This window comes from Antennarius striatus, chromosome 22 (assembly GCF_040054535.1).
Source record: "Antennarius striatus isolate MH-2024 chromosome 22, ASM4005453v1, whole genome shotgun sequence".
Lineage (NCBI taxonomy): Eukaryota > Metazoa > Chordata > Actinopteri > Lophiiformes > Antennariidae > Antennarius > Antennarius striatus.
Window position 1 is genome coordinate 8,991,875 of NC_090797.1, and position 23,266 is coordinate 9,015,140.

At 38.8% G+C, this 23,266-nt stretch overlaps 2 protein-coding genes across 7 annotated transcripts; one reads left to right on the forward strand and one right to left on the reverse strand.

Moving 5' to 3' along the window:
- Positions 1–1,920: 1,920 nt before the first annotated feature.
- On the forward strand, positions 1,921–14,237 carry LOC137589123 (bile acid-CoA:amino acid N-acyltransferase-like). 6 transcript variants are annotated; one of them, XM_068306616.1, is made up of 16 exons: positions 1,921–2,195; positions 3,580–3,604; positions 3,731–3,766; positions 3,902–4,003; positions 5,133–5,199; positions 5,787–7,087; positions 8,958–9,198; positions 9,352–9,451; positions 9,990–10,180; positions 10,336–10,499; positions 11,213–11,332; positions 11,462–11,544; positions 11,627–11,720; positions 12,460–12,540; positions 13,198–13,336; positions 13,720–14,237. In XM_068306616.1, exons 6-16 carry the CDS (start codon positions 6,983–6,985, stop codon positions 13,842–13,844), a joined length of 1,443 nt encoding a protein of 480 aa, XP_068162717.1. In that variant the 5' UTR covers positions 1,921–2,195; positions 3,580–3,604; positions 3,731–3,766; positions 3,902–4,003; positions 5,133–5,199; positions 5,787–6,982; the 3' UTR covers positions 13,845–14,237. The 6 variants fall into 6 exon arrangements, with proteins under 6 accessions (XP_068162717.1, XP_068162716.1, XP_068162720.1 ...); XM_068306615.1 differs by having other exon boundaries at positions 3,927–4,003; XM_068306620.1 differs by having other exon boundaries at positions 1,923–2,195; positions 3,927–4,003; positions 5,787–8,159.
- A 139-nt stretch (positions 14,238–14,376) lies between these two features.
- c22h12orf56 (chromosome 22 C12orf56 homolog) lies at positions 14,377–22,340 on the reverse strand. Its single transcript, XM_068306614.1, has 14 exons — positions 22,011–22,340; positions 21,428–21,623; positions 21,063–21,078; positions 19,334–19,538; positions 18,712–18,867; positions 18,086–18,174; positions 17,851–17,995; positions 17,332–17,423; positions 16,274–16,363; positions 16,084–16,168; positions 15,878–15,952; positions 15,454–15,531; positions 15,067–15,248; positions 14,377–14,953 (listed from the first exon to the last, which is right to left on the reverse strand). Exons 1-14 carry the CDS (start codon positions 22,260–22,262, stop codon positions 14,848–14,850), a joined length of 1,767 nt encoding a protein of 588 aa, XP_068162715.1. The 5' UTR covers positions 22,263–22,340; the 3' UTR covers positions 14,377–14,847.
- Between the last annotated feature and the right edge of the window lie 926 nt (positions 22,341–23,266).

A 23,266-nucleotide genomic window follows, 5' to 3' on the forward strand; every position in this document is an offset into this window, starting at 1 on the left:
GTAGCAGAGATGAAGATGCTGAGGTTCTCTCTGGGAGTGACCAGGAAGGATAGGATCAGGAATGAGTACATCAGAGGGACAGCACATGTTAGAGGTTTTGGAGATAAAGTCAGAGAGGCCAGACTGAGATGGTTTGGACATGTCCAGAGGAGAGATAGTGTATATATTGGTAGAAGGATGCTGAGTTTTGAACTGCCAGGCAGGAGGCCTAGAGGAAGACCAAAGAGGAGCTTTATGGATGTAGTGAAAGAGGACATGAAGGTAGTTGGTGTGAGAGAAGAGGATGCAGAAGACAGGGTTAGATGGAGGCAATTGATTTGCTGTGGCGACCCCTGAAGGGAAAAGCCAAAAGGTAAAGATTACTATTATTATTATTTGTATTATTATATTACGTAGGTTTGTTTGCCTAAATCTTGTTTAATCTTGCTAATTAAAGCCACCGAACAAAGCTGAACTGTCATTTAAAGTTGTGTTCTAGGAATTCTCAGCTTGTTGAAGTAGCTTGAAGACAAATCCTCTGCGTGTGGCTGTATCTCATTTTCACATCCTGTCAGAAGTACTGGAAAAATTATATTCTGGAAGTCCTTGCTTGACCCCGTAATTGAGGGACATTAGTAGAAAGGGCAAATTGATGTGTGCCTTAATTTTGTCTTTCCTGTTTGTGTGGGAGAAGGATGAGTCATACAAGAAGGAGGGAAATGTAAATAAAAAGTAATTCTAAGAGATAAAGGAGCATTTTCCTGATCTGATTCTTCGATATTATTCATACTGTGCAGTCAGATGGGCATACGCCCTACTCTGCTATAAAAGTAGGTTGGTTGCAGTTGTCTTCAGTATAAGAGTTGAAGCATCTCAACATCTTGTTGATGATTGACTATAAAATGGAGCAAGAAATCCACAGGTAATTTTGTACTGAGATTATTTGGAGGGCAAAGCTCTGAAGTTGTCAGTTGATCTATGCTCCAACCCTATATTTCTCTCTTTTGACATTTCACAACATTCCGCAACACCCTTGAATTTAAAATTTTACCCCAACCTACTTGAATAGGTCAAAGATCAAAGCTAGTGCTCTGACCTACTGTCATTGATCAAAGCACTAGCTTTGATCTATGGTCTTACTCACACTGGCTTTCTCCCTCGTCTTTCTATCTTATCTGGTTCCTGAGAAAACAGTAGAAAGCCTTTATTGTCACTATACATAGTACAATGAGATTTTGGGTGTGAACAACAGTTGAAATTTGACCTTGACCCAGTTTTCTCAAGGTTAAGGTTATCATCTCATTTTCATCCCCTTTGCCGCCCGAGTAATGTGCTTTTTGTTTCAACTTTCTATCTGCAACGGTTGCGAAGATATTTGGTGGACATACTAACGAACGAACGAACGAACGAAAGAACGGACGAACACACGAACACTGACAATTACAATACATCACCGCTTTGATGTGATGTAAAACTCACAGTATTCTAGGATTAGGATTTGACCATAGATCAAACCTAGTGCTTTGATCTATCTATGCACTAGCTTTGACCTAACCTGAAAGGTCAAAGCTAGTGCACTTGTCAGGTACTTCTTTGGGGGTACCCTGACCTACCCTTGAAGTAGATCAGGGTAAGTCGTGGGATGTTGTAGTCTCTGATGTTGTAGTCCTTGTTATTATATTCCAACAGTTACAGAGGAATCCAAAGTATTACGGATTCACTATAAATATAATACCAATTTCAAAAGAGTTTGTTTTGAAATTGAATAAATCAAATCTGGATGACTTGGATCTACTTCCCAGATTGTGCAGTGATTAAATGACACCACAACACTCACATTGAAAGGAGGCTCCCTCAACAGCAGGAGTCAAAACACTTCCTCTCTCTCTCCCTCCCTCTTGCAGTTTTTTCCCCTCCTTCATCGCTCTTCTCCCTTCGATTGTTTCGTTTTCTCCTGGTGTCACATTGATCCTTCCCCCATGCTTGGAGATCTGGCTGACAAACAGAGGGCAGAAAAAGACAGAAAGAAGGAAATAGATTAAGTTTTAATTTGTCTTTGTCATTCCTTATTTTTGTGCTTTATTTCTTTATTTCTCCTGTTGGTTTTTCTCTTTCTTCTTCTCTGTGGTTTTATTAAGTCTGATGAGAGATGGGTTGTGGAAATTCCTTACCAACCACCACCAACAACCACAACAACAGCAGCTGCAGTCCTGCAGGTGAGAAACACTGAGAGGATGTTTGAGCACGGAACACTTGTGTGTCTGAGTCATCTTGAAGCTTGAGATGATGAGAGTTCATTTAAAGACTCTTCTCTCTTATTTAGGTTATTATGTGGAGGTTTTCTAACCAAATGCAAAAATAGATACATAAACATGTAACAACTATTTTTGTTTGTTGTCATCCTGTACCTAGGGGATAATTACATTACTGGGCTGCAGACTACAGTATAAACAGAGGACTCACAGATGATCTATTGTTACCTCTACATGTTTGTTTGTTTTGTTTTTGTTTGTCAGCAGGGCTATTTGAATAGTTATAAATATGTTGAAAATTTCACATGGATTTTTGGTGGGTTTGGCAAATCCATCGAAGTTTGGTGCAGATGTAAAGATAATATTATACTGTATTTTTTTATTTCAATGCCCAGCAAAATGATAAAAGAAAATAATTTTTCATACAAACTGAGAGAGCAGGACTTGTGTTTTCATTTGGCCGTAAAGGGAATAATGGACTGAATGCTTCACCTGTATTTGCACGTTGTTTGTATTTTATAATTTGTTTTCTGTGAAATAAATATAATAGATTTATAATAAATATAATAGATTTAAACGTGTACAATACGTTACAATCTTTAAGTCTTTACAGTCTTTATAATCATGTTTTACATAATGTATAACTTGATTTGAAGAATAACTACATTTGCAATGCACCTGAATCGACAGAGGGGGATTCTACAGTGGCCCAGAAAGGACAAAACAAAACAATATGTGACTTTTGTGCACCCCCAATATTCCTGTATGTAATTCTATATAATTATTTTTATGTAATTATAATTACTGACATTTAACATTTATTCCTCCTACACAGATTATTTACTGTTTCTTATTTAAGTACTAAAAACTACAGAATTTCTCACAGTGGATCTTAAGTATAAAAAGACATGAGAAGAAAATACTCAAGTGAACTACTACTCCCTTAAATTTGTTTTCAAGTGCAGCAACCACTGATACCAGCAGATCAACTGGATGGATTTTCATGACATTTTATGTGAGGTTTGGTTATGAAACAAGGAAACAAAGTCATTGTGTTTGGAGTGGATCCATTCATATTCTTAACTGCCTTTAACATCATTAACCTAATCTAATAGGGTTATCAGATTAAAGCTTAATCTAATTAGTAGCAAGGACTCTACTTACCCACTGCTTATACCCCTTATGCTTATGTATAAAACTTCCACTTTTTGCTGTTTTTACTGTAGTCACAGGTAGGTGATGTTTGTCAAAGTAAATGTTACAAGATCATGGGTTCTACCAAATCATGACGTAGGCACTTTAATCGATGATTTCATGATTTCATATATTATTGTTTTTGTGACCTCAGGTTGTGCGGAGACTTCATTAAAAGTGTAAGTTAATTTTAAACCTTTTACAGCAGCCTATTGCTTGACCTTTCCTTGATGTTTTCTGTGAATGTAAAGCAGCTGACTTCAATACACTCAGTGGATTTGATGTGGTTCTGTGTGTGTTCACAGATCAGACGAGTCTGCACCAGATGACGACAAATGGAAGTGAGTCATCCGTTCCACATTTTCAGTGCACACAGGCAGGATGTGCTTGTTTTCATATTTATACTTTGTGAATATCAATTTTAAGCATATTCAAAGACACATGTGTGTGTGTGTGTGTGTGTGTCTGTGTGTCAGCTGACAGGAACTTATTACTTTATAGGAACTATGGTGGTGTGTATGTGGGATTTCCTACAGACCTGAGCAACATTCCTCAAGTACAGATAGGTTCACTTAAAGGTAACACACACACACACACACACACACACACACACACACACACACACACACACACACACACACACACACACACACACACACACACACACACACACACACACACACACACACACACAGTGAAGCTGGACTTGGTCCCTCTACCCTTTTCAGTCGATGCCCTCTAGAGGTTATGTGACGTGCTTTTTTTTTCTTCTTTTTTCTTCATTTGCTTCTTTGTCTGTTTCTCCACAAGCTATCTCAAAAGGTTGATAAAAAGTTAAAGCAGAGGTGGGTCTTGGACAAGGGAAGAGTTGATTAGATTTCTAGGTGAAGTATGGATGCAGAGTCTGGCTCATTTGTGTTTTATTTATAGTAAGTATAGGATTTGCATCTTGTGATGTTCATCCTCTATGCAGGGCTAATTTTAAGATTTGGTTCCTAGTATGGATCAGAGCAGTTAAAATCTATGTGTTCAGGGGCCAATATGTATGAGGTCACAGTGATGTAAGAAGGTTAGGGGTCTGATCTGAACTAGTACTATTCAAACATGGTCAAATACAATAATTATTATCTAGATAGAATCTTCTTTCTTGCTATGAATTCAGACACATGGATAACAAATGAGCGGAAGCAGATTCTCACATGGCTTACACCATCATTTTAACCAACAAAATCCACTGATTCATGCCAGAACAAATAAAATAAAGGATTGAAAATGCCCTAAAAGACACCGACAAGAAACTAAAACCACCAGAACAGGTTGGAATCTTAAGTTCATATATACTTAATTTCTGGAGTATGAGAGAGTATATTACAACAAATACCACTTCCTTATCCTTGAAAGCACACAAAGACACGCAGAGTCTCAATTTCCTGTTGCGTCTCCAGGGTCATAAGAGCATGGGACAGAGAAAATATTGAATCTCCCCACAGGGGTTTGTGTTTTTTGAATCTTTCTGAACCTAACAACTATGTGTGAATGTTAGTGGTGTATATTTGTTCTAGGTTTTGTTCATTGTACATTATACTCAAACTAAGACATGGCGTGTTTGTGTGTGTGTGTGTGTGTGTGTGTGTGTGTGTGTATGTGTGTGTATGTGTATGTGTGTGTGTGTGTGTGTGTGTTAATTAATGAAACTGTCCTCCACAGAGAATGACGAATTGTCCCTCAGGAAACCACTGTGGGGGAAAGGACTGTAATTTTAATGAAGAGCCAGGTCTGTACTTGTTCGTGTGTGTGTGTGTGCGTGTGCGTGTGTGTGTGTGTGTGTGTGTTTGTGTCATGACCTCCTCCAGTTTCTTTCTTCCTCTTCAATAATGAGAACCATGACTAATGTCAGCAAAACATGTCATTACGGTATAAAAAATCATCCTACTTGAGACAGATAATCTATACTCAACACATTATTGCATCATAATGATACAGTTAATATTATATTATTATAGGTCTTCATACATGAGAAGTCCAGTATGTCTTTAAAATAAAATTCCTAGTCCAGAAGCCAGAATCTGAATGTATGTCAAAGAACGTGACAAAAATCTGTTTTTTGTAACCCCGTCGTCCTTCCAGCAAGAATTGTGGAATTCTGTTTCTAGATTTTGAGCAATTTCTGTTTAGTGTTTTAAGCAGATTAAATCCACAAAAAACTTTCAGTATTTTTTTAATAATAATTATATTTTTGTATCCCCTATCCTCCTGGGTATTACTCATCACTCTGTCACATTGTGCTTTAACATGCCTGACATTTCAATTTGACCAGGTTAAAGCTTACTTCCTGATAATGACTCATAATGTCTCTTTCAGCCCTCCTTATGGAGTGAAAGGTGTTACAGAGAAACAATATCACAGAGGTGAGAGAAGAAGATGAAGGCCTGCAGGCGTCCTTCAAGTCTTCAGCGTTCTCATCAGACAGCGGCACACAGAGGAGCCGTTTGTTCTGGATCAACTCCTCCGGGTTTATCTGGTTTGACTGGAACCCACGGGATCTGGATTTTTATTTAAACAGATCATTTGGGCTCAGCCATATGAAACCTAGACGAAGGCATTTCAAACATCGCATGAAGAGGTTACAGGTTTTGATACTCATCATGGTGTGTAGCTGCATAATAAAGTGTCAGTGGCAGGTGCAACGGTGAACATATGCACAGAAAACATGATGCCATTGGCACTTGATGTCTGGAGCTCTACTAGTCCTTTTGTGTTTACATTCCCTGTCTTGTCTTTATCTACCATATATTTATTTGGATTACATCCAGAGTGAATGTCTTTGTTAACTATTGGTTGTTTTTCTTGCCTTATTAAAGGGGTATCTGTCAGTGATATGTGTGCTAAAGCAAACTGGTCATCACTGCAGAATTTTGTTTAGATATCGTTTTGCATTGTTGCACAACTGCAAATACAGTTGTACAACAATTCTTCAAGGTAAATTTGGAAAGACTTTGGGGATTTCATAATCTATTGTACATGATAGCTTCAAAAGATTCAGGGAATCTGAAGTAATCACTGTACACCGGGGACAAAGCTGAAACCTATACTGCCTTGCCACAACCTTTGGGTCCTCAGATGCTACCACATTAAAAACAAACTGAATTCTGTCATAAACTTCACCACAGTAGCTCAGGAAAACTTCCAAATTCCAAATTGAAAGTCTACTATGCTGTTACTGTCCCAAAATCCAACATGAATCAGTGGAACCAATAACATTTTAAACTCCACAGCTATTGCAGTGGAGTTTAATATACAAAAAATATGTATAGAAACAAAGTGAAAAGAGCAGGAAGGCCCTGTCCAATAAACAAAACAATAAAAACCTCTCAACATGTCAACAAATCTAATTTGAAAATGAAAAAGGATTGTTTCAGCTTCAACCTCTAAGTAACTTATTAACAAGCTAAGATTCTTAGGAGAACATAGAACTAAGGTTGGTGTAGTGGAGGAGAGAACGCCACTCTGAATTCAAAATTCTTGGTCAAAGCTCATTTAAGAAGGACTGAGGTGTTATGGAAAAAACAAGCAGAACAAAGGAACGCCACTGCGGAGCAGAGGAGTTTAGTTTCCCCACAGAACGTGCAAAAACTACCAACAAAGAGCTGAACGGACCGCCGGTAAGAACGCTTTTTATTTTTGTGTGTGGAAGCTAGGTACCTGAGGTGTAGGTGAAGATGTTTGTAGGAATAGTTGGTGTAACTTGTTTAGTCAGAAAAATATTGCAGCAGTCTACTTAATCCCTATTTAAAGTGTTTGATGTGCAGACATAATTGTGCTGGATCAGTGGCTGCTAGTGTAATTATGGGACGTAAATGTGTGTCTAGACCTGGGGGGAAATTGTGGGATAATTTGTATGTTGGTCTAGTAAAATGCTTAATTCATTGGTTCCATGGTTTAAAAGAAAAACAAAAATGTATTTTATATATTTTGATGCATTTATATTGAAATAATTCACTTACATCTGTTTTAACTTAAAGGAAAAAAATTAAATCTATTTTCATGGACTTGGTTAATAGTTCATATGAAAGGGTTTTTGATAACTGACCATTATGAATTGGTATTAATTATAATTATTAATAATAGGTTTGATATTATTTGATTAGTTAGAACCTGTTTTACAAAATGGTTTCATGTGGTTTTGTCTAAGGTTTTTCACCTTGGTTGTAAAGGTCAAGGTTGTGATATAATTTTTATATTTTTAAATTCTATACTTCAAATTTCAGCAGTACATCCTCCCTCTTTGCTGTTTGAGCTAAGACTCCCCAAAACACTCGAGGCCAGGGCCTTTACTGTTGGTACAAACCAACTGCTCTAGCAAAGGAACGTAAGCCAAACTCACCCCTAATTTTGGTGACAAAAATTAAAAAAGCATTTCAAAACAATATGACACATAATCCCCACAATCATCGTAAGTACAGCTTTTATCTTAAACAAAAGTCACTGTATAAAGGATTCAGCAAATGAAGGATCTAATTTTCCTGCTCTATTATTTCATAATCATGATTCATAACGTGGAATCTCTTCTTGTACTTTGCATCACTTTTGCACCAGAAAATAATAAACCTGTTTATCTTAGAACTGTTTTTTTATGCTCCTCCTATTAAAACCTTTCAGACCAGTGAGCGCATAGAGCTCAGACCAGTTAGATTTCTCTGGTTCCTGCAAGATGTGACAGCAAAATTCATCTCTGTGAGTTCTTTGCTTAAAGTGTTTTCTGTAATGTTAATTTGATCCAAATGTTTTTATTCGTATTTGAACCGAGAATTTTGTTCATTTTTACTCTAAATGTACAAAGTTTTAGTCTTAAAACTGCAGAAATATCTTGTGGACTTAATTTAGTTACTCTCAACCTCAAAAATCATGTATGAAATGTATTTACTGCATGTGGTAGTTGGACAGGAGCTAGTATCATTCTAGTAAAACTAGAAATTAAGTGTTTATTGCAGCTTGGCAGAAACAGAGTAAAAGACATTAATTGTGTTAGTAAGTAGTTCTCCATACCAAAATCTTTTTCAAGATTATCTGGAAACGTTTCTTCCATTTTGTCTGCACGATGAGGGAACAATACATTTGTTTCACAGGATTATACAATTGAAAAAAAGCTGAAAACACATAAAAACACATTTGTACACACTTAAGTCTTCTGTTGATTACTGTATATCAGCAGGTCATGTCGTGACACGTACTGAAATCCAGCTGGTGCAATTATCATACCAAAAATACATAAACAAGTCCAGACATTGAACACAACAATGACAATAGTAACAAGACATACTGTATATGATGGGCACCTGAAAAACGTCTTCCTCTTTCTTAAACAGTTTACTTACCAGAAGAGCAGTTTATACTCTTTCCCAAACATTCTTCGAGATTTATCTAGACTGTTACAAAATATATTATATATTATATAAGTGTTGTAAATTTATAAGCATGCACAAATCACCTTTATATTTCCAGAGTGTCATATCTTTCTATAATATTTTGCAGGTCAAGGCTGTCCCTGTCTTTGAATTTCTCCACAGGCGATTATCGACCATGGCTCAGTCCGCCCCTCCGGTTCTCTCTGTTGTCCCCACCCGGGCTCTGGTGGATGAGAAGTTCAAGGTGTTGGTAGAGAACCTGGCTCCAGGATCCCCAGTAACCCTTCACTCCCTCCACCAATCAGAGGATCAGGATTACTGGGAGGCCTTTGGACACTACATCAGTGATCACAGAGGAGTGGTATCTGGTGAGTGTTCTCCTTTGTAGCTGCCATGTCCAGTTTAAGGAGTGTCCTCATACGCTCAACACAACCAGACCCCAGGTGTTTGCTGTCTGTCTTTAACCTGCTGGTTTCTTTTAGAACTTTGTTTTCCTGTGATTGACTTTTCATTGTTTCCAGTTGCAGAGGATTTGAGTTTTGGGGGCACCTACACAGGAGTAGAGGTCATGGGTTTGTTGTGGAGTATGCGGCCAGCTCCAGGAAGTCATGATTGCAAAAGGTAATCTATGAAATGTCTGGGAAGCTGCAGTTAAACTTGTCTGTCCTGACAGTGAATATTTATTTATTGATTGCACCTACTGTAAGTGCAAACAGTTTTCAAGCACCGTAAGTTGTTAACCATGAAATAAAGAAAGTTGTTAGAATGGCTCGGAGACGTGTATCAACTGGGTTCATGTGAAGTTTTAGTTTTAACTATAGCTAGGTGATCCTCAATGGTTCCTCCTCCAGTGAGGGTCTGACATGATCATTGAAATGCAATGCTAAAACATTAGAGTGTTCTTTTAAAAAAATTATACAACACACTGAATCTAATAAAAACACTATCAGAGCATACAACAAAGTGTGAAAATATTTTACAATATGCAAACAGACAACTGCAGCCTAGAGAGATTTTTGACTGTAGACTGAGATTAGTGAGCTTGGTTAATCTTTTCCTTCTCATTGCTGAATTTCAGGCTAGTCCAATGCACAGGAATATAAGAATACATGGTGGTACTGAGGATAATTAAAGTTCTGCCGTTTTCTTTACCTATCAGGTTGAGAAAGAAAAATGTCTGCACCCCCATTCTGGTCAGCATCTCGGTCTACAGAGGACATTTAGCTGAGGGCTTCAGGGATCAGAGTCCTCTGGCGTCGGTGCTCATAGAAAGATGGTACATGGCTCCAGGGGTCCAGAGGATCGATATCAGAGAGAAAGGAGTCAGAGGGACCCTCTTTATACCACCAGGTACAGCTGAGTTATGTTCTGTTTTTGTTGATCTTGAAAGAGTTTGGAATGTTTTCTGACTCTTTTTTGGTTCAACTGTGGCATCATCATTGTTTAATTTCTTCAAGGTGTCTTTTCTCAGATGAAGTTTAGACACATTTGTTTCTCTGCTTCAGGTCCAGGGCCTTTCCCTGGGATGTTGGATATGTGGGGAGGGGGTGGAGGACTGGTGGAGTATCGCACGTCTTTGCTGGCCTCCCACGGTTATGCTTCTTTTGCACTGGAGTATTTCCCCCCCGGTGCGATGTGGAAAGCAGATGTTGACTTGAGTCATTTTGAGGTGAGTGTTATTTTATTTATTTTATTACTTTCAGAGTTCTTCCATTCCGTATGAAGGTTGTTTGATATTTAATTTAATTGATATCATATATTTGTTGTCATGTATTAATATTAATACTGTTTCTGGGTCTCTTTTTCCTTAGCTAGTTGTTTGTACACAGCTTTGCTGTGGTTACTTGTTTGGATTTTATGCCCCATCTTCTTCCAGAGTTTTCTATTGACCAGGTTTAGTATTATTTCCTGAGCTGAATCTATTTTTAACATGTGAAGTTTCCATGTTCATTGAACTTTCATAGACATGTTATCATTTAAGGAATAACTAAAAGAAATCAGTAGATGCTATCCAAAATTTTAAAAAATCCTAATCAAAAACATTCCAACCAGTTAGCAGTTAGCGGTTGGCCAAAGGCACAGTGATGGATGTTAGAAAGACTAGCCCATGTTGTCTGATCATACAGAAGAGCTAATTTACCACATATTGCTGAAAAAAAGCTTTGCTGGTTCTGACAAAAAGGTATCAGAACGTGCTGAACATTCAACTTGTTCTTTATGGGGCTGTGTAGCTGCAAACGTGGCAGAGCTCCCATGAATTACTTGTTCAAAGTCATTAAAAAAAATAAAATAGTTTTATATTTGGGTAAATCTCCCAAAAGATGTAAACTGGATTTTGCAGTGAACCCAGGTCAAACTTTCCTGTTATTTGCTTCTACACAGACAGCATTCAATATCCTCAAGGACCATCCTCAAGTGATCCCACACAGAATTGGAATATTTGGTTTTTGCTTAGGTTCGACTGTGGCCATGCACTTAGTAACTGAGAGCAGCATTATCAAGGCAAGTTCTAAATATTTTTGATCTATTTTTTTGTATGACCTTGAATATGTCGATGCTGAAGTATGTGCCACTAACGAATAACCAGAAAGGGCTGTTAGTCTTCAAGTATATTATGTTACTCTGTTCCAGCCTCTTTGTTGTGTTTGTGTCAGTGGTTTTCACATGACTGTGCCTGAGTTCACTGTTAAGAAAGTCCATGAATTGATGGTCAAGTAAGTATTTGTTGTGTCAGAAATATGAATACACTATAGCGTTTCTCAGCTCGGATGACAGACCAGTTACTTGTGATGACAGGCATTCTAATGTGGTCCGTTTGGATGAGAACAACCATGAGATATGGAGAGACTTGGGTCCAGAAATGATAAAAGACCCCTCATATAAACTGAATGTAAGTACATTTTTCACTGTTAACTCGTAGGGATGGGATTATGTATAGGATTACTCTCATTTGTCATAAAATTCTATTACCTAGTGTAATTTAGTTTGGGGCGGCACGGTGGCACATTGGGTGGCGCTGTTTCATCACAGCAAGAAAGTTCTGGGTTCGATTCCACCTGGGGCTCTTCTGTGGAGACTTTGGATGTTCTCCCCATTGTTCCATAAGACTATATCCTTAGAACCTTTTTATTTTAGAAATAAGTTAATTTTTAATTGTACACTGAAGATCCTATTCCTCTGAGCTTGAGAAAGTTATTCACATGTAGAATATTGTAACTGGATGCTGGATTTTAAAACAAGTAGGATTTTTAATCCTACTACATGGTTTTAGACAGAGCATTCCAATCTATTTTTACCAATTTGTTTTAAATCTATTTATCTCATTGGCAACATTTCCATCTCAATTTACTTTTCTTTGCTGTTGATTTGGATCCATTTACTTGTTTTTAATCAGATTTTCGTCTATGTAATGCTTTGTAATTTAATATTTTATTACTGCTTTTTGTAGAAGTAGTAAGGATTGTTATTATTGTAGAGTACTAGCATGATAACCAAATACAAGTGTTCAGTTCAACTAGTTGTTGCTGCTGTCAGGGGCAATGTATACACAGGTTTCTGAATTAACAATTCTCATGATTTTTTTCTGAAACACATTTTAAAGTGTTTCCTTGTGGATATTTCTATCCAAGGTGCAGAAAATAAACTGTCCAGTGTTGTTGGTCAGTGGTCATGAAGATCAAAACTGTGCTGCAGTGGAGAATGCTGAAGATGTGAGTGTATATTCTAATCATGTATGTGTTCACTTATGTCCAGGAAAAATTATTGAAAACAGTCAAATCCACAACTTTAAAAATTTTATCTGAATTTATGAATCTTAGCGTTCTGCTCCATTAAAATAAATCAGCCGAATGCAATACAGCTTGGATGAAACAATATGTGATTGCCACACTAAGTGAAAATCATCATCTAGAGGGTACGCTAAGGGCTTGACTTAAATAAATTTTGGATTCTTTTCAAGATGTACAGACATAACTACAAACGGCAGAGTATCATGGGAAGATAAAAATGTGAATCTTAGTGTTGAATGAACATACTAATGCTTTTTGATATCAATGTTCTCAGCTGAATAGATCAGGAAACATCCACTGAGTAATATAAATCAGCATATTTATTCTCCCTCCGATATCAAAATATGAATTTTTTTTCTAAATTCTAAAAGGAACACTTTAACATTCATTCATATACTGAATTAGTTCTGATACCTTGCCAGAAAGGACTGGAAGCTTCTTAGTTATGATCCAGCAAAATATGAATATGCATTTTTAGCAGATTATAAGTGTTTCTTTTTAAAATAAAACAAAGATTTGTATATAAAATCTAATTCTATTTTCAATCTGTGCTATGTGGATTTAAAATCTGACCCTCAGATCTTCCAGAGCATGACAGTACTGGGGAAGGAGCACCTGGTGACCAGCGTGCAGTACCCTGGTGCTGGACACATGATTGAACCACCCTTCTCACCACACAGCAGCGCTATTCCATTTGTATTTAAGGCAAAAATAAAATGTGAGTTCTGTTTTTCACAGGGTCACAGAGCTCAATGCAGATCCAAATGAAAATCTATGTACATCAGATTTAGACGTCTGGCTGTTAGAAATCCAGTAGCTTTTAATGGTTACAGTATTATGAGTTTGATTTTGGATTAGATTTAAATTGAATTGAAAAAGGATAGTTTGGTTAACTTGGGGGATATACAGTATTTGCCTTGCTCATGGTGGTCCAAATGGCCTAAAAAAGACTAGATATTTAATAGACAGCAGGTGGTTGAAGAAAAAAAAAAGGGTATTTGACTAACTGGGTCTGTGCCTGTGCTTTATGCTACCTCTGGCATGTCATCCTGTTCTAGACTCAGTGAGTGAAAGCATCTATTCTCAAACATATCATTTCAGCGAAATGGGCGTGTGGTGGACAACCTAAACCCCATTCAGACGCAAAAGAAGACGCCTGGATGAAGATCTTAGCTTTCCTGCAGCATCATCTGTACTTCTGCACTACTCCAAAAGCCAAGATGTGAAACATAATGCAGGAGAGGGTCATTGTTCTTACAATATCACTTGGTACTGTCTAGTTAGTTTCTGGTGGGAAGAACATGATTATAAAGTTTTTTAGAAACGAGCAGTTATATTATGTTGCCCCCATGTTTGTTTTAACTTTGACCAAACTTGTTTTTCTAGGTTTATAATAGCCTTGAATCACCTTCCTAATGTGATTGTTATATATTTTCTTTTATTTATTTATTTTTATTGCTTTCTTTTTTCTTTAGAATTATGATTTACCTGCAATTGAGATGGAAATGAAAACCTCTCATTGTAAATTAGGTGATTACAAATTGTTTTCTGAAACAGACCTACTTAATCTAGAAATTCTATCAATTTAAGTAATTAAATTGCATTTGACTGATCCAGAACGTTATGAGTGGCTTATTTAGAAGTGAAATTATTTGCACATCCTGTAACTATAGTGATTCCTTCAGTTTCGTCAGGGCTTGTACATTCTAGAAACCATGAAACCTTTTAGCTGAAATTTTTAGTCGATTTATGTTGTATGAAAAAAATTAACTTCCTTATTTAATTTTAATTGTTGAGGTGTTATTATTAAAATAAATCAATGTGATAAAACAACAAAAAAACACTCACCATAAATTTCACAGGTAATACAACTAGATTCCACATTTTAGCCAATCATGAGCTACTGTGAGTAAATTTGCATCACACCTCAGAGAATTTCTTACTGTGTTAGCAGAAACAAGCTTGTTCTGGTGCCGGTTGCCTCAGTTGCTGTAATAAATTTACAAAGTAGAAGGTCATGTTTTTTGCTGAGTTAACAAGTTTCACCTCTAGACGGACGGACAGATACTCTGTTAATCCCGGAGGAAATTGTGAGTAGTTTCCTGCTTCCTTAATTCAAGGCATCAGTAAAACTGAACATACAGCTAAAAGCACAAAATCAAAATGGACCAGACTTTAGTAAAAGAAAATACCAAGAGTCCATTCATGGGTAGAATTGGTTATGTCCGATCATCTGTGGAGAGCCAGGACCAGCTCCACTAGTCGTAGGGTCGGTTGGCTGATCGGATAGTGAGGCAGCAGCTTCTCCTCAGCACATGATGGCTTCACAGAGTACCTGGAGGCAAGAGAACAATCATACACACTGAATTCAGATCAGGCAAATTTCAACATGATGCCTAACGCTGGACTGTGTTGGTCTCATTCAGCTGAAGAAAAAGCAGCTCAAACCTGAACTCCTCTCTGAAGTGGGATCGGAGGTGCTGTGCCAGCCGGTCGCCGTGCCGCAGGCAGGCCTGCAGGAGGTAACAGCGCTGGAAGAGCAGAACGGACTGAAATGGACTCAGAAATGACTTCTGTTGGTCTGACAAAACCAGAACCACCTGGTGGGCCTGGTGGTCAATGAAGGACATCTATAAAAGACAAGTAGAATAAATCTATTACATTTACATTTGTTTGCTATTAGTTTTGGATACAGATGTCAACTGACTTTTAGCTTTTCTGAGCATTTTTCGTGTCTTATTTGTTCTAATGTCTCCCTGGTGAAGTAATCAGTAGGGACATCCCATACAAGTAGTTTTCTTTCATTTTCACCTGATGGGATTGTAAATGGTTTACCAGGTGAGGGTGAGGCTGCAGGACTCGGAGGATCCAGCCAACAGAGAGGAAGTTGTCAGTAGATGAACATCTGCTGGCCTAAAACACAGAAGAGGTTAAAAAAGTGTAAAGTTTCTTTATCATAATTACTTTCATTGGGTGGTTGAGGACACACTACAGCTCCAAAAGTGCACTTGTGAAGCAATAGAAATGAGACGCTGTGTGATCAGACTTCTCTAAAGTACATTGAGGAGGTCTTTAAAGTCTGTGTGGAGCCCTGAATCCCAGAGACTCCAGCTACAGTTCAGACAGACACTTACTCAAAGGTTATTGCAACACACATCTAATGATGTACAAGAAATAACACTCATACGACAATGTAGATAGGTTTTTTTTATTTGATATATACAATATACTAAAAGGATGATGTTTTGAGTTAACTCACCTCATGACCAAAAAGCAACATCTCAAACAGCAGAGAGCAGGAAGCATCCAGATACTCTGATAGTAAAACCTGAAGCTGAGACAATGAGGGACAGCTACAGAGTTAAAAAACAACAACAACAACAATAAAAATAATAATAAAAAAAAAAATAATAAAAATAATAATAATAATAATATTAATAATAATGTGAGTAGAGAGGAGCTCACCTCAGAGTCTTCAGAGCTTTGGTTTTGTGTTTGGAGCCTTGGATCACATATCAAAGACAGCAGCATCCTGGAGGCCAGGGCACCTCTGCAGAGAGACGACAGCCAGGATTTACGGTGGAGAGGGATGAAATCCATTCTGAATTTCCAGATTCAAGCATTCACAGGGAGAGATGACAGACGGGATGTTTACTTTTCGGCGGAGAGCAGGTTGAGTCTGGAAGGTTCCACCTCTGTCTGTCTAAACATGACGGCGAGCGTCTGGGTGATCAGAGTGCTAAGTCTGAACACAGGGATGCAGCTGTTAGTGTGTGCAGGTCCAGAGACACGAAACACCAATTCAAATCAGTTTGAGTTACTGATGTCAAATCACAACTCAGGTTATGTTAATGAGTTTTCACTTTGACTCCATATTTAACACACATGCAATAATCCCCAACAACATACATGAAAAACTGCCTGTTAACAGGAAGAAACCTTGTGGAATGTAGCCGCAAGAGGGCACAAGTGGTGAGACCAGCGATGTTGTTTGGTCTAGAGACAGTGTCACTGAGGAAAAGACAGGAGACAGAGCTGGAGGTGCAGAGATGAAGATGCTGAGGTTCTCTTTGGGAGTGACCAGGAAGGATAGGATCAGGAATGAGTACATCAGAGGGACAGCACAGTCAGGGAGTCAGAGAGGCCAGACTGAGATGGTTTGGACATGTCCAGAGGAGAGATAGTGAATATATTGGTAGAAGGATGCTGAGTTTTGAACTGCCAGGCAGGAGGCCTAGAGGAAGACCAAAGAGGAGGTTTATGGATGTAGTGAAAGAGGACATGAAGGTAGTTGGTGTGAGAGAAGAGGATGCAGAAGACAGGGCTAGATGGAGGCAACTGATTCGCTGTGGCGACCCCTGAAGGGAAAAGCTGAAAGGAGAAGAAGAAGAAGAACAGGAAGAAGGAGGTGGGCAGTGCCTTTGCTATGATTGGTTAGGGTGAGAGAGGGAGAGAGGGGGAGATGGATGGGAATTCCTAACTGATACATGGGATTAAGGTAAGATGCAAAGTGAATTCAAGGAATCATGTTTTTGCATGTTAAAGTGACTTTTTCTACAAATGACTTTTCAATCAGAACAGTGTTGTTCTTTGGTCAGGGGTGAAGATATGCACTACAACTCAAATCTTTCACACACACACACACACACACACACACACACACACACACACACACACACACACACACACACACACAGAAACACGGAAGCTTACAGAAGCTGATCAGCTGTGTAGACACCAAGGTGCCCACGTCCACGGAGAGAATCTTCTAGGGTCTCGACCAGAAAGACACACATCTGTCTGGACTGAAACACACACAACAACGGAAAGTGTTCACCCAGTGGTAACCAGATAAAACTGCTCACGTCTCCTCTGGCTTTGGTTTGCATTTATCACAAACTAGAATGATTTAATAGGGTTACAATCGTATTCCTTGTCATTCAACCTGTTGCTTGTTGATTGTTTCCTTGGTTATTATAATACTAATAGTAATAATAGTACTAATACTAATATTAATACTAGTACAATCACTAAGAACAATACTACTCTCATTGTAGCTCTAAAGATGTGACTATTGTTCATTTTTAGAATAAATTAATTAACTTCAACTGCATTTTTTATTTATTAGATGTCTTTGTTTTAAAAGAGTTCAGTGGATAAAGCTACAGTTGGTAGCTAGTGGCCAGAGAAAGAATAGTGTCACATAAACAAAGAGCACTTTGACCTCCTCACCCTCCAAAACAGTCGGCACAGTGCGACGTTACGGTGAGCAGCAGTTCTCAGCTCCTGCAGCAGCAGGTAGAGACTCTCCACACCGAGTCCCTCCCGCAGGAGCTCAGAGCTCAGCTGAGCAAACAGGTTAGCTGTCCGCTCCCAACTACACACACACACACACACACACACACACAGGTCATAAAGGAGTAAATCCAATCCTCGACTTCAAGCGTTTTTCTTTTTTTTTTTTTACCTGATGGGAGGATTTTGATTTCCAGGAGACGAGTCAGTCGAAACTCTGCACCTTCCTCTGTAGAGCGGGTCTAACAATAGAGTGGATCTCTGAACACACACACACACACACACGAGTCTGGTTAATGTGATGGGAAACCAGATGTCTTCATTTCTTTTAATAGTGCTTTTTCTCAGCATTTTGAAATTAACATCAACTATGTGACATATTTTCAAGCAATTTGGTGGAAAAGAGAGAAATGTCTCAACAACAGACTTCTGGAGTCAACAGAGATGAAGAGATGTGATTGTTTTTGCATAACTGTGAATTTACTTTCATCAAATTAAACGTTCTTAAGCATGCAGACCAGTGGACAGAGGCCATGGTCGCTCAGTTATTATCTGTATTGGTTTATTAATGTAGGTTAAAACCTGGAAGTTGGATTAGGGTTTATTTAATTAAAAGGAACATTCTCTGCGGCCGCTGATTTTACAGATCATTACAAGTGTGAAACACGAAGCCTTTTGTAACTCCAGGTGGAGATAAGTGGAACAAGAAACAAATTTAAAGTTGACTGATCAGAGGATTTGGATTTTTCTAAACCTCTGTTCCTCCTCATCTCAACCAAATAGAATGCTTTCACTCACAATGATGAAACTGTTCCACAAGCTCTGCAGATGGAAGTAAAGTCTGGACGTATGTGAAACGGCATAGAGATGCAGATCGGTTTCCCTCTTCTCTTCGCTGCTCACATGGTCTTGTCTCACCAAGCGGGTCAGAACTGAACCGATGCTCCTTGACACCTGAACATCACATTACATCCTCCTTTAATATGATGAAGCTAAATGTCCAGACTTAAGAAAAAAAGCTTTACTGATGCAGCATCAGTAGCAGCTTGTCTCAATATTTTGTTGCCCTCTCAAAGATGAGGGTAACAAAACATTGACACACTTAATGTTTTGCGTTACTGTTTTGTCTTCACCACACAGAATTTCAATTCACAGCTCACTTGCAAGAACTTAAAACTTTACAATGTCCTTGAAACAAAATGATATTTGTTTTCAGATTTGACTGATCAATCATTTGCTCAGCAAAATGCTTAAAAATGATGTAATTTAAGTATGAATGGAATTTGTGACCATTTTTTCCTTGAAAAAAAAGATTGATTTTGTGTCAAAGAGACAACTGATTAATCCAATAATAATTTTGGATCTAATAAGTGCACAATTAAAACTGTAAAAATGTACGTATCTATCCATCCATCCATACCTGGCCACGTTCAGGTGTGTTCCGTCCTTCATTTGATGGTGACAAAGGAGGTTTGGGGGAAATGGTGGAGGAGTAAAGGAAGAGTGGGGCAGTGCTGGGAGGTTGCGGGACCCTTGGGAGACCCAGAGTCTCTGGATGGGGACAAGAGGTGGAACGTACCGGTGCCAAGATGTGAACCTCCGCTGTCCTGTGTTCACTGTGATTCCTGAAGAACAGGGAAAGACGTGTCCGATGTAATTTGATGTCATAGGACTAGAATGTTTTCACAGGAGATGTTTTGTTTTAAACAGGAAGAGTACAAATGCTAGTTGTACTATTAACAGCAAAAAATATAGATTCTCCAAAGTACAGTCCATGTTCAGGACGTTACTGACGGCAAATCAGGAGGCGGCTCAGCAATTTCAACAGAATGGTTTCAAGCTGCCTCATGTCCCCGAAGATCCATCATTACTGATCTCAATGTGTGTGTGTTTTTGTGTCTGTGTGTGTGTTGTGTTGTGGTGTTTAATGACTTCCCAGGGGTTAGCTGCCGTTGTGCAAAGAGACAGACACACATGAGCCAGCATTTGCATGGTACACATCCATCTAACAGACGTGTGTATCCAGGTAACAGTTCTGCGTTTAATGAAAGCAAATCTGTTTCCTCTTGTGTCTTCGACGTCAACTAACTGTCTCCTGACAGACACATAAGAGGAACAGAGGAAGTACCGGACACAGAACAATAAAAAACAACATTATGATTCGATTATTACTTTACAGTAAAAAACATTAAAGGTCATTTTAAATTTGGCTCTCAAGCATACAACGTTTTAGTTTGTGGTTGCAGATTTCCTCAGAGCTACAGGTGATCTGAGGTGAAACACGTCTCTCTTTATCAAATAGTCATGAGCTACCCGAGACGCCGAGGAGGATCATATGGAGGCAGCTTTCACTTAACTCATTCAATTGTTTCCCAACCAAAAGGTAAGGATGTCTTACCGCCAAAGGCCTGTGTCTTGAATGAGAAAAGTACGTGTACATTTAACAGCTCCTAAAGTTTAACCGTTCAGGTTGGTCCCCTGCAGGCAGCAGCTGTAAAGGTTTTATAGCTCAAAGCGTTTGTCTGTCTCCCTGACTACCAGACATTACAGGAGGGAACAAATGCTGAATTTAAACATGCAATGACAGCATAGAGCTGCAAATCTGAAGTGACATACAATCCCTTCAATTGTGAAGGATTAAATAACTTTAATAAACAACAGTACACTTATTAGCTGTAAATTGTGAGCATTCTAATCTATTACTAGTTATTAAAAGGCAGACAATTTTTTTCTGATGAAAACTGGAAAAATCACACAAAATCGAGACAAAAACAATCTTTTCTATATAATAAAGCATAGATGCATCCTTAGAAACAGTCCAATGTGTGGCCATAGAAAAGGATTTACTGGATACAATTCTGATTGAATAGCAAAGGTCACTTCAGCACCAAGCGTAGTTTATAAGATGTGCCCTGATGCACTCTGGACACGGACTTCGCTGAGGCCAGAGCAACACTGTTCCCATGGAAACGTCAAAAATAAAAATGATTTGACGTCGTTGTGATGTGCAATACTGTGAATATTTGACATTAAAATATGATCCATTAATTCAATTTTAATCGAAGACATTTAAGAAGTATCAACAATCAAAGCTGGACTCCAGGCACAATTCAAATATCCGTGTGTGTGTGTGTGTGTGTGATACTCACCCCTGTGTAGGATATCCTGTTGGGGAAATGAAGGCACAGGGTGGTTAAGGTTACAGGCATCAGGGGAAATAAAGGAAGAAACAAAAAACAAGTTTCATAGCTGTTATATTTGGGACGGATTTTCACCAACAGAATCAAGAAGCCACTTTATATTTACACTTTACTTAGGGTGTGCATAATTCAAATACCTTGCATTTGCTTGTTTTTATTTACTTATTAATCCATTCTTGTACCCATTTAGGTACCAGAGCCTTTCCTCCAAGACATCCTGGTTTACACTGAACAAACCCACGGTGGCTCCATGTGAGCACGTCAACGTGTTTCGTGACATTTTAGATGTGCATCAGGTAAAAATGTCCCCTCACCTTGTGAGCTGTGAGCTACCGATGGCCAGCGGCTGGATCTCTGAGAGGATGAGGTCGCAGGAGTTGTTCCTGGTGTCTGGTCTCTTCCCAGCCAGCGTCGCTGCCTCCCAGTAGGCTGGTCAGTGAAGTAGGAGATCCGGATGTGCTGACAGAGCTCCCTGTGCTTCCCATGTAGGAAATCTGGGAGGTCATTGACCTGGTGATGGAATGGTGCAGAAGATCTGCATTGTTTGTTTGGTTTGATGGTTTTTTCAAGTTGCAAGGACACAACTCTACAGCTTAACAAGATGTATTAAGAAAATCAGTGACAAATAAGTGACAAATAAGAACTTTATTGGATTCAGATTTTGCAATAGTAAAAGGTTATGGGAGCACATGTTCTCCCCTTGCCTTTCACTAAAAATCATTATCTGGATGACCGTGACCTGTCCTGTATGGAGCCGCTTTTACGCACTGGTTGAGTGAGTGTCCAAGTGTTTTCCATCCTCTATTATTCCACGAAACTTGGTAATGCGACCCACGCTGGGGAAAAAAGCCCGGAATAAAGAGTTGAAGACAAAAAGATCGGGTGGAACTAACTCACCAGCTCGATGTCTCGGACGCGCCTGAAGTTAAAGGCAGCCGTGAGAGCGCGGGGAGGGTATTCCGTCAGGTAGACGCAGGTGTCGGTCAGGACCACGTGCATGTACATCTTATTGATGGTGTCCGATATCACCACGCAGGGTTCGTAGGATCGAATCCGCTCGTACACCGCCCGGTCCATGTTTCGCTTCAAGAACGCGTCCAGCTTCATGTTTCGGCGTGAGGGGAGAGAATCGGAGCCGAACCGCGCCATTGGGGACTCTGTGACGTCAGCAGCCAGGTGTTCCGCTCAGGATCTCCATCAGGCAGGTGTCAGGTGTGACTCGATCGCATCCACCGCTGCAGTTAAATTGACGAGGTCGAGCTCCATCACAGCACACAGCTGTCCGATTGGTCCGCGCGAACCAGGAGAAACGCTGCTGATTGGTCGAAATGCAGTACATGCCTTCAGGGTTCTGGATGTGGAGTAGAAAAATGTTGAGGTTCAGACCTACATTGAACAATCGGGAATCCGATCAAACTCAGCTGATATTTCGTGTCAAGAGATTGCTGACATTTTTTTTTTTTTAATTTACCAAGTTTTTATTTTTCATTTTTACAGATGAGATTTGATGACTTAAGTAACAGCAGGTCATGGTAGATCTCTGTGTTGAATAAGATCATCTGACATGGAGGAAAAAATGATGCGTCGCCTTTCATTGAAAACTGAAGACTCGGAATTGAGAGGCGAAATGTCTTCATACGTTTCCTACAAGTCTATTTGTCTGTGTTCAGCACATTCTAAGGGGTTAAAATACTCACTGTTTCAGATTATATACGCTCCCTTTGTGCCAGTAATGACATGATAAATATATATTTTTCTTTGTGTTATTTACTTATTTTTTTTTGCAATTCCTTTCAAAATAAAGCTGCTGGAGGCGAGACTAAAAATTAACATGTCCAGTAAGAAGTAAATTTTGTGGTGTTGTAGGTTCCCAAAAATACCACTAGAGGGCGATAGCCTCTAAAACACCTGGTCAACATGCCTTCTGCTTTACGGCAAGTAGGCTAAGCCTAAACTGATGTCAGAGATACACAGGTATATTAAACATAGTGAATCATACATGTTTTAATTGAAATGAATATTGTTAAAAGTATAAATTTGTTTATTAGTGCTACAAATTAAATATAAAATTTTGTCAATACAGTATTGGCCTTGGAGATTTGATGTAAGTCTAGAAAAATGTTGAAAATGCTGTCTTCTTCATCCTCCTTCTC

Bases quoted from the DNA above. Each gene is read 5' to 3' on its own strand.
- LOC137589123 (XM_068306616.1), top strand. From the start codon at position 6,983: ATGGAAAAAACAAGCAGAACAAAGGAACGCCACTGCGGAGCAGAGGAG. The intron at 9,199-9,351 runs GTGAGTGTTCTC...CATTGTTTCCAG, and splicing joins TCACAGAGGAGTGGTATCTG to TTGCAGAGGATTTGAGTTTT. The intron at 12,541-13,197 runs GTGAGTGTATAT...TCTGACCCTCAG, and splicing joins CAGTGGAGAATGCTGAAGAT to ATCTTCCAGAGCATGACAGT.
- c22h12orf56 (XM_068306614.1), bottom strand. From the start codon at position 22,262: ATGGCGCGGTTCGGCTCCGATTCTCTCCCCTCACGCCGAAACATGAAG. The intron at 18,175-18,711 runs GTGAGTGAAAGC...GTGTGTGTTCAG, and splicing joins TGTGGAACAGTTTCATCATT to AGATCCACTCTATTGTTAGA. The intron at 15,953-16,083 runs GTGAGCTCCTCT...TCATTGTCTCAG, and splicing joins AAAGCTCTGAAGACTCTGAG to CTTCAGGTTTTACTATCAGA.